This window comes from Chaetodon trifascialis, chromosome 7 (assembly GCF_039877785.1).
Source record: "Chaetodon trifascialis isolate fChaTrf1 chromosome 7, fChaTrf1.hap1, whole genome shotgun sequence".
Taxonomy (NCBI): domain Eukaryota; kingdom Metazoa; phylum Chordata; class Actinopteri; order Chaetodontiformes; family Chaetodontidae; genus Chaetodon; species Chaetodon trifascialis.
The window spans coordinates 30110249-30120891 of NC_092062.1; the positions used below are offsets into that span (position 1 = coordinate 30110249).

Below are 10643 nucleotides of genomic sequence, written 5' to 3' on the forward strand. Positions count from 1 at the left end.
TGTCGCTCCGTTTGTCCTCCCAACACACAAACAAGCTGCCGAGTTCAAAGTGTGTGTTCCTGCCAGGTGTGAGCTCTGTTAACGCATGAAATCCACTGGAAACTGAACATTTAGGGTCATTTCAGCAGGAAAATCCTTAAATTCTGCCAGAAGACTCTGTTCTGTTTCTCCACATTGTGAATTTTCTTTGTTTCTGCACTGAACAGAACGTTTTTAACGTTTTTAACATTTTTAACGTTTTCTGTCCGTCCGTCTGTGAAGGTTCAAGCTCCAGAGCTGAAAATGAATTTCTCTTAATTGTCTATATGTGAAGCTTCTCTAACTAATCCACACAGAAAATAAGATGCTGGTTTACTGTGTGTCTGAAGAATGGTGCTAACACCCACCCGACCCCCCCCGTCTCTCCACAGGGCGTCCCTCTGGACACCAGCAAACTGCCTCTGGACCAGAGGCTTCCTCCGTACCCGCTCAGCCAGTCCCACCAGCACCAGCCTCTGCCCGGCCTGCAGGGCTCCCAGCCCGGCCAGCAGCCCTCCCCACTGGGCCAGCACCACCACCAGCAGCTGCACCGCCTGCAGCAGCAGCAGCAGCAGCAGCAGCAGCAGCAGCCGCGGCCCAGCGCTCAGCAGCAGCTCCACCTGCAGAACCTACGCAACACACACAACCAGCACATGCAGCACTTTGGAACGGTAGGGTCAGACCAGTAGATTACATGGATTAGATGAAGATGTGTTTGTTCAACACACACACACACACACACACACACACACACACACACACACACACACACACACACACACACACACACACACACACGCTGGCCTGCAGCTCAGCTCACGCTGTGGTTTTGTCGTGTTTCTCCGGGCTGCAGAGGCCGATGGGGCAGCAGGTGAACGTGCAGCTGATAAAGAACGAGAGGCCGATGGATCCGTGCGTCCAGAGCTCCTCCTCGTCCTCGCAGTGTCCCGTCAAACAGGAAGCGGAGCTGCAGCGAGCCGACGGCCTCCCCCAGCTGCAGCAGATCAGCCACAACCTGGCCACGGACCTGTACAACGTGAGTAACTGCAGCCGCCGCAGCTGTGCGTGAATGACAGGGCGACCGTCCCAGCTCCACTCAGACAGCGTCTCAGGCCCTGCTGCCGCCCCCCAGAGGCCGCAGGGTTTATTACAGCCACAGCATGAATCCTCGTCCTGCTCCCACAGAGTTTGTCCTCTGGGGAGCAGGACGGTGAGTCCACAGTGAGTCCACGGTGATGGACGGCTCGCGTCTCGGCTCAGGAAGCTTCCGTCCGTCTTGTTTCTTGTAACCGTCGTCCGCAGTCTGTCGTTTAATGTGACGGATCTGTGTTCCGACGTGACACGCTGAGCTTCAGACTGTGTAATCACCCGTTTCAGCAGTCAGCAGAGGACAGACGTCCTCGTCGAGGGAAAGACGCGCTCAGAGACATCGCCTGAATGTCTTTCATAAGCAGCCTGACTCTGTTTTGCTCTTTTTCAGGAAGTGGAACGTCTTATTGGATTAGCTGATTGAATGGTTTTATTAACTGGGCCGTGCTCAGTGTTACCGCTCTGCCAGTTCAGACCAGTTCAGCTGCTCCCGCTCGCTGCGTCTGTCCTGCGTGTGCTCGCCGTGTTTGTCTTGCTGTTTACACGCTGACGTCTGTCATCACATGAGCACATCTGCTAATTTAGCTTCTGCCTCAAAAACAACAACATGACATGTTTGTCCCGTCAGAGTTTCCGTTTCAGAGACACACTGATGAGCAGGCGCACAGGTGACTGACCTCACCTGTGCAGGTGAAGGCACCTGATGCTATTTCTGGAGCTTTGCGGGGTCGACGTCACCGTGCACGCTGACATCTGATCAGTTATTCAGCAAACGGGAGCCGTCGTGGCGTCTGATGTCGCCGCCTCAGGGCTTTACCTGCACGTTGACACACCTGGACTCTCAGATGAGGCTGAGCTCTGCTAACCAACGCTTGTTTTGATGTGTTCCAGGATGCCTTGTTCAACTCTCTGCTGGACGACCCCTATCTGAGTCTGCAGCTCACGGGCAAATCCAGCCAGCAGGTAACAGAGCACCTTGATGATGTCATCAGAGACTGTACAGAACGCTGGCTGCAGGGCTGTGATGTCACCGCAGGTGTCTGAGCTCAGCCTGTCTTTACTGTGCAGGACTCAAAAATATCAATTTCATTGTCTCTTCATTTGGCGAGTGGAGGTGAGGTCACTGGTCTGACTGGTCTGACTGGTCTCACGTGTCTCCTGTTGTCTGTCAAAAACCAGCGACTGCTTTCAGAGGAAGTTACGAAACAAACATTTTCATGCACTTTAAAGAAAGACAGAGCTCAGGTGGCACCTGTACGCCGCTCCTCAGTCAGTCTGCAGCTCCACCTGCAGCTCAGGTGTGGAGGTCTGCAGCACGTCAACATGAGAGGAGAGTGAGCCTCGACCGTGGAGGGAAGCTAGAAAATGTACTTTTCAGACGTTTCACCAAAAGCCTTTGTTGGTCCTCAGTTGATCGATCAATCGATCAATCAATCGATCAATCAGTCGATCAATCGATCGATCAGTCAGACTTAATTTGTTACCTGTCGTGTCAATCATAAACAGAACAGGTGGAAAATGAAACTCAAGCAGCTTATTGCAGGATTCTTTGACGTCTTCGTCAGTGAGAGTCCCGGTCAAACCTGTCCTCTGTCCTCTGTCCTCTGTCCTCTGTCCTCTGTCCTCTGTCCTCTGCTGCAGTTCTCGGCAGACCACCAGGCGGACTGTCTGTCTCTGAACCACAGCGGTCTGAGCTGTGGCACCGCCGACAAGAACCAGTTCCCCTCCAACACCCAGGGGCCCCTGGACATGCAGGACCCCGGGGACCAGCAGCTCCTCAACAACCAGAACCAGAACTACAGCGGCGGCGAGGGACGACACAACGTGCCCAACATCATCCTCACCGGTGGGTCTGAGCTGACGTTTGGACTGGAGGTCTGAAGCTGAAGCAGAACCTCAGTCTGAGCTTGTTCGCAGAAGACGTCGCGTCGCTCCTGTGTTGTGGTGTGAGCTGCAGATGGAGGGCAGGAAGTGATTCTCTGCACAGGAAGCACTGTAACACACACTCAAAACGCTGATGTTTTCCATCGTTCACGCTCGCTCAGAAAATCAAACTGAGAAACCACGAGGAGCTTTCACCGAGCACCAAAAGCTGTTCATAGGGTGAAAAACGCAGGAAAATGTCTCGTCAGCTGTGTGCAGCACAGGAGCAGAGTGGGCTAACGAACGGCTTAACGTTAGCTTCTGTTTAAATCTGCGGTGATGATTTAAAGTCACAGCTACGACCAACACGAACAACACGACCAACACGTGTTCAATCAGCGTTAACAGTTTCACAGCAGACAGCTGAACGTAAATAACGTCCTCTGTCTTGTTTAGAGACAGTCCTCGTCTTTAGTGGCCTTCCATTGGACCTTTGTGATTGGTTAACTGAGCAAACAGCCGTAACGTAAACGCCATCATTCAGCACTGCGGCGCTGAACGTCTGCTGCTCGTTAATCCTCAGGACGATAAAAACCACAAGCCCCTAAAAACCAAACCACAGTCATCAGGAGCACTTTGGTTTCGAGGTCGTGGACAGGAAGTAGTTCACCTCCAGACTTTTGTCTGCTTTCACTTGTTTTTAGAGCAGAACGACGTCTGAATGAGCAGCTGGTTGTTTTATCTGCTGCCTTCAGTTCAGGTGTAAAGTCGCTCCTCTTCATCACTGAAGAGCCACATCCAACGTATGATGTGACGTTCTGTTAAAGCCTTTCTCCACTAGCAGTAAGAACATTCCTCCGTCTCGTCTGTTAAACACGAGCAGCTGTGTGAGAAGTTCAGGCTGAATGAAACGAGTCTAAAACGAGCAATAAATCAAAAACCAAACGTGAGCTGATGTTTCGTAGAAAGGCTGAACGAAGGCGTTCATAGAGGCAGTGAACAGAAGAAGAAGTGAAAGAGGAATCTGTGATTTTGGTTCTTTAGATCTTCCTCAGAAGATGTTTGAGGAAGTGAAGAGTTTCTCTGAATGAAGGTTCACAGTGACAGCCTGATCGAGAGCTGCGGTCACCACGATCGATCGATCGATCAATAGTCCCGATCAGACGCTGTTTGAAGCTTTTACCTGTGAGGTGCACGTCCTCAGGAGGAGCCAGTGAGCCACAGACAGGAAGTCAGTCACGTTGAGAGACAGACAGCTTGTCCTCTGACTGCTTCCACGTGTGGACTCGCTCTTTTTGATTCATGTGTGTGAGCTGAGTGTCCTCTGGACGGACGCTGAGACGTCTCTTTGGGGACTTGTAATGGACGTTTCTTGACGTTCTTTGATGATGAATCCTGGTCAGACGTCGTGTTGTTCTGTGTTTTCTTTGTCGCTCAACATGTCCGCCCTCTTCCCTCCCTGCAGGCGACTCGCCGCCGGGTCTGTCTAAAGAGATCGCCAGCGCTCTGTCTCACGTCCCCGGCTTCGAGATGGACCCCTTCTCCCTGGACGACCCGCTCAGGATGGACCCGCTGGCCCTGGACATGCTGGACGGGGACCTGATGCTGGCCGACCCGGCCGTGGAGGACTCGTTCCGCTCCGACCGGCTCAAGTGACCCCGCGGCCTCTCTGCTCCAGCAGCTTTGGCGGGAATCGGCGAAGAGACGGCCACCCGGACGGAGGCGGAGAGGACCGGGCGGTCTGCAGAGCGAGGTTTGAGGAGTCTCCCAGAGTCTTTTTTGTCGGCGACAAGGACGTGAGATGTCTGTCGGAGGTCGCAACGAACTGACGGAGGGGAGTTTTCCGTCGAAGGCACTTAACTGAAAACGCTCTCGCAATGCTTGAAGTCACGAGAAACCACGACGCTTCTGTTTTTCGGCATTAGCTTGTTCGAGTCTTATCTGCATGTTGATGAAACGCACTCGCCATAACGCAAACGTGACGTCGGCTTTCTGTACGAAACGTCTGTAAAAAGCAGCAGCGCTCGGAGGCCTCGAAGCGTGACGCGTGATTGGTTCGGACTGTTTGGCCACAAAATGTCTTTAGGTCAACTAACCAGCAGGCGGAGTCTGTCCCCTCTGCTCCATCAGGAAGTTAGCCATGACGCAGAGCTCTGCGTCCTTTTATACGACACGTCAAACTGACGCCGTGAGAGATCAAACCGGCCTGCACCAATCAGAGGAGATCACAGGAAGTGAACGAGCGGCAGGTCAAAGGTCGGCGACGAAGCCTCTCAGGAGCGTGCTCAGAACAATCAGACCGCCGCCGACGATTCGACGCTTTACATCCGTCAGTTTCTGTGGTCACATCGGACGCTTTCTGCAAACGTTTGAGCTTTTTCAGCTCATAAAAGCTTCAAAATAAAACTTTGGTTAGTTTTTGGCTTTCAGACACCTTGAAGTCCTTCAGATGAAGCCGTCTGAGGCGAAACCTGAAGCTCGCTTTGCTCAGCAGTCGTGTTTTAAAGCTGATTCTGCTTTAACGAAGCTTCGATCGAAGGCAACGAGGCCGGTCTGCAGCGAGAGGACGAAGACGTCCAGGACGCCGCCTGCTCGGACGCTTTGGTGAATCAGATGTTTGGACGGTATCAGCTTCGTGTCTCCGCTCCGGGACGCCTTCAGCCTCTCCAGCACTGAGCGCCATCGCGTTCCTGATGTGACTTCAGACTTTCAGCCTCGCTCACCTGCAGCTGCCTGAACTCCAGCAAACGTCAGAAGAAGACGAGCGCGCCGATGACGCGTCGGGTGAATTTATGCATTTCAGAGATGAAGCTGAACATGTCTGATGATGGAGACGCTGAGCGAAGAGAAGCTTCTCGCCGCTGAATCCGGATCAGGATGTCAGAGTCCGGTCCAGGTCTTCATGTGACGTCGCAGGTCTTTGTCCCGCTGAGACGCTCAGGCTTCAGCTTCATCCCCCTCTCAGGTGGAGTTTTTAAAGGGCGATTCCACCAAGAAATGTCTGAATGGACGTTTCCCAAAGCAGCGGCTGGTCCGGAGCTGCAGATTAAATTAATCCAGATTATTCTGTCAGTTCATGGTCGGATTTGGTCTGAATCATGTCAGAAAGGGGACGTCCTCAGAGTCCGAATCCCAAAACTGAGTCCTCACAGGTGAGAAGCTCAGATTGAAAAGTGTTTTTTTAACTCGATCCAGCCAGTCGACTCGTTGACGTCTAATCTGAGGATTAGAAAAATAATCTGAAACCAGATGATCTGAAACCAGATAATCTGAAAAAAGATAATCTGAATCCAGATCATCTGAAACCAGATGATCTGAATCCAGATCATCTGAAACCAGATGATCTGAAACCAGATCATCTGAAACCAGATGATCTGAAACCAGGTAATCCGAAACCAGATAATCTGAAACCAGATGATCTGAAACCAGGTAATCTGAAACCAGGTAATCCAAAACCAGATAATCTGAAACCAGATGATCTGAAACCAGGTAATCTGAAACCGGGTAATCCGAAACCAGATAATCTGGAACCAGATTATCCAAAACCAGATCATCTGAAACCATCCTGACGATCCATTAAATGTTTGTTTGTCCTGATCAGGATTTATAAATTGGACCAAACGTTTGATTGATCCAGACAATAATCTACAGTTTGATTGACGATCATCCCGTCGTGTCAGTGCGTCGTTGCACCTGTAACCACACCCAGCAGTGATGTCACAGCGTCCTGAGGACACCTGTCCGTCCTGCAGGTGAAGCTGAGTTCTGCAGCACTGAAGCACTTTTTGGTGGGATTGCCCTTTAACCCCAGTCACTGTGATTGACAGCCCTTAGCCCCGCCCTGCCTGCACTTGCTGCACCTGTGTTTTAGCCCCGCCCCCGGGCCCGAGCAAAGCAACATATTTTTATGTAACAAAGGTAAAAAATCTTAATATTATTCTGACTATAAAGTTTTATTTTTTAATCCAAAGTGCTCAAAATCTGTGTGTAAATAATTTCTCAGATAATCTCTTTAAGACAGAAAACGTATATTTAAGATAAAAGAAGAAGAAAACCAGCCGCGTGTGGTCGTCCTTCGGCCGCCGTCACGCCCGTCAGCTGTTTGTCGGCGTTCCTCAGGTCAGAGTTTCTTTCGGGCTGAGGATCGTTTTTCAGTTTCAACGTTGGGAAAATTATTTGTAATTTGAAGGATTTTCTTCAAATGTCCCTTTAATTTCACAGGAAGTCAGTTTTCTAAAATTAAAAGTCGAACATGAGATTAGTTTGTTTCCTCTGATGTGATTGGTGGAGAGACAGGAAGTGTTTCCCAGCCTGAAGGCGGAGCTGTGTGTTGACTCAGTGCCATCTAGTGGTGACACTGCAGACTGCAGCCACTTGAAAACTGGTTTGTCCGCTCTGGGCTCCTGTAGAAACGTAAGGATGAGAGAGAAGAAGACATGAAGGCTGTTTCTAAGGTAACGAAAACTTATTTTTCAGTGATTAGACGCCAATAAAAACAGAATTATTGTGTTTCTGCTCGTTGATCCTGAAATCTGCACGTTTGATTTGACGTGAAAACAACAACAACAACAACAACAATAACAACAACAACGTGTGATCTGCAGCAGAGACGATCAGCGCTGATGACTTTTCTCTTTCTCAGCTTTAATCATGAAGTTCGGTTTGATGACAGCAGAAACCACTTTTTATTCTGTTTATTCCACATGTTCAAACAGCTGTCTGACTATCTGAAAGCGAGAAAGATGAAAAATAAAGAAGTTCACTGAAAATGAAAACATTTGTCAAAGAAAAGATGAAAGTGCAGAAAGCTTCAGTTCAGCTCTGCTTTCTGTCTGCAGCTGAATGTTTGAAGGAAAAGCAACTCAATGTTTTTACTGCCGGCGGTGCCATTATTTTGAAAATGCACTTCCTTAGAGGTTAGAGGTTATGGCAGGTCTGGAAAGTTATGGAAATGGGTTTCCAGGTCTAAAAACCAACCTGGCCAGGTGTTTGGAAAGACGCTCAGGTGTGTGGAGGAAGCTCATTGGCTGGATTTTAGCTGTAGTAACAGCCAATGAGAAGCAGGCAGGTGGTGTTCTGAGGGACTTGACAGGTGATGCAAGGACTGAGTGTGAGTGCTGCCCCCTGCAGGTCAGTCCAGGCTGCAGCTCTGCCAACTCTCAGAGGGAAGCTTGTCCTCTGTGGGCTCCTGTAGTTAATCCACTCATCAGCTTTGGTCTGAAGGACAGAATCACGTCCTCGTCTCTGTGGACGAGTCTTTTCGGTGCAGGCAGCCGTCGAGACTTCAGGCGGACAGCGAGGAAGTCGCTGCTGTAGCCATGACGACCACGATGAGTCAGGTGCGGGACAGTGAGGACAGATGTTGGGTCCATGTTGAGGTGTCTGTGTGCTGTGGACAGGAAGCTGATCTGATCAATTTCTCCAGCTTTTATTCTGAAAAACTAGAAGTTTTCACATCTTTGTTGGCCCTAAAATCTCAAATCATCTAAAACACAGAAGGTCCTTCTTCTTCATGTCCTCACTGCGTTTCTTTAGAAATACCTTCAGTGTATTTGTACTCGGTGTCAGTAGAAGTACCCTGAATGTAGTGCTGTTTTCTCGGCTCTCTGAGCTGCTTTCAGCTTTTTAACTTCGCTCTGATGTTAAAGCGTCAGACTGAAAGAACTCTTTGGAGTGAAGTTACTGTCAAACAGATGACGTCACTTCCTGTCCTCTCTGGACTTCAGAACAAAGTGACAGCATGTTTGAAGACACATCAGCCTGAGAGGAAACGTCCTTCATTTCTGCTCCTAAAGGGATTTTCCTCCTTTGTAACGACCTGATTTTCACTTTAAAAGCACCGTCGTTTTATTTTGACGCTCTCACTTTCATTTTTATAAAAGCTGGCATCGCTCAGAAGGTTAAAAAATATTGTTTAATATAACCCCGTAATTCACATTTGTGTGTGTGTGTGTGTGTGTGCGCGCGCGCGTGCGCGCCTGCCTGCCTGTGTGCGCGTGTGTGAAGCATCTTGCAGTTGTTATGCAATAAACCTGTTCTAAGTTAACATGCAGTTCCAGACTCTGCCAGCAGGGGGAGCTGTTGACCAGCGAGGTTTTGCTTGTGTGTGTTTGTGCGCGCGCAGACTGGGGATCAGTTAAAGGCCATATTTCATATTTTTTCATATTTTTTATTGATGTATGATATTAATTGCTCTCATATTATTAATGTTATTGTTAGCGTTCATGTTTTTAGGCTGCAGAGAATAAAATGAGCGTTCTGCGTCTTTCGCTTTGTATTTGAATAAGAATTGACTTTTGTTCTGTTCAGATTTTTATTTGAACCTTGTGATAAATAACCAGGGACTGTTGAGCGAGTTGTACAGATGAACATGTTTCTCAGCTAACACGAGAGATTTTTAAAGAAACTGTAACGTCACATTATTTTCCAGAAAATAAACAAATGAAACCTGGAACAGCTGCTGTGTGTGTGTGTGTGTGTGTGTGTGTGTGTGTGTGTGTGTGTGTGTGTGTGTGTGTGTGTGTGTGTGTGTGTGTGTGTGTGTGTGTGTGTGTGTGTGCGTGTGTGTGCGCGCACTGAAGTATTTCTGAGCATATTTAGAAGTACTCAGATCCTTAAATACAGTGAAAGTACTAATACCACACTGTAAAAAATGAAACTTACGTGTAATCAGGAAAATGTACTTAGTTACTTTCCACCACAGATACTGTAGCTGTAAATATACTGCATGTACTGCAGTATGGCATTTATTTAAATAAAGTGGTTCAGTGTTATTGTAAAAATACTGCAGTACAGCGTGTTTACACGGATACACTTCAGGCTAGGGGTTAGCTTAAATACACTTGAACATGTTTATATTGAGTATAATTACACTGACTGACTATATAAACACAAAATGAGTACAAATACACACCAGTACTGCGTGTGTATTATGATAAATGTGAGTATTTCTGTTTACTTTGTTACCTCAAACAACAACATATTAAATATATGAACACAGTGTACTGGGCAGTAGTACACAGTTTATACTCATGGTTACTGCGGCACGTGAGCTCACCTGAAGTCTTGTTTATATTCGGATCGTCGTCATCGTGATGAAGATCCTGCAGTTGGTGTTCAAACGTCCACAAACAGCAAGAAGTCATTCAGCGGTTCAGTGACAGCTGCGGCTGCGTCAAGACGCTCACAATCACACCGGAACGGAGGCGCTTGGCCTTCACAATAAAAGCATAGAGTCTGACACGTTTGAAGAAGTGTGATGGAGTGAATGATCCATTTTTCTTTGTTTGAGTTTTTGTGGTTCCTCTCTGTCAGTCGACGCCTTGATCAGAAACTTGGATTTTATGGATTAAAACTTCATGAAAGATAATTTACTAATAAAGCAGATGGAGGTAACACCACCTGGTTCAGGTGTTTCCTTGAGACCAGATCAGCCTGCTCTGCTCACCCGCTGCCTCGCAGCCTTTCAGCAGCAGGTTTGAATGTTTATTGATCCTGGAAAGAAACAATGGAACATATTGATTAATTGTATCTGACTGATGTTCTCCTGGAGGCAGTCGCTCATCGGGGACACCAAGGTCACGTCCTCAGAAGTGTTGTTGGGAATTTAGGAGGTTTTACTTACTATGATTTCCATTATAGGATAACACATGATGGGTTTTCTGAGGATAATT

General features: G+C 48.3%; 1 protein-coding gene across 3 annotated transcripts in view; it reads left to right on the forward strand.

Annotated features, from left to right (window-relative positions):
• Window positions 1-9424, forward strand: part of LOC139334251 (CREB-regulated transcription coactivator 2) — a 28853-nt gene extending 19429 nt beyond the window's left edge. For all 3 annotated transcript variants that reach the window (XM_070967025.1, XM_070967026.1, XM_070967027.1), the window contains 5 exons: window positions 411-689; window positions 872-1054; window positions 1999-2070; window positions 2749-2953; window positions 4436-9424. In XM_070967025.1, coding sequence (XP_070823126.1) covers window positions 411-689; window positions 872-1054; window positions 1999-2070; window positions 2749-2953; window positions 4436-4626 — 930 coding nt within the window. In that variant the 3' untranslated portion in view covers window positions 4627-9424. The remainder of the gene's footprint in view (window positions 1-410; window positions 690-871; window positions 1055-1998; window positions 2071-2748; window positions 2954-4435) is intronic.
• The last annotated feature ends 1219 nt before the right edge of the window (window positions 9425-10643 follow it).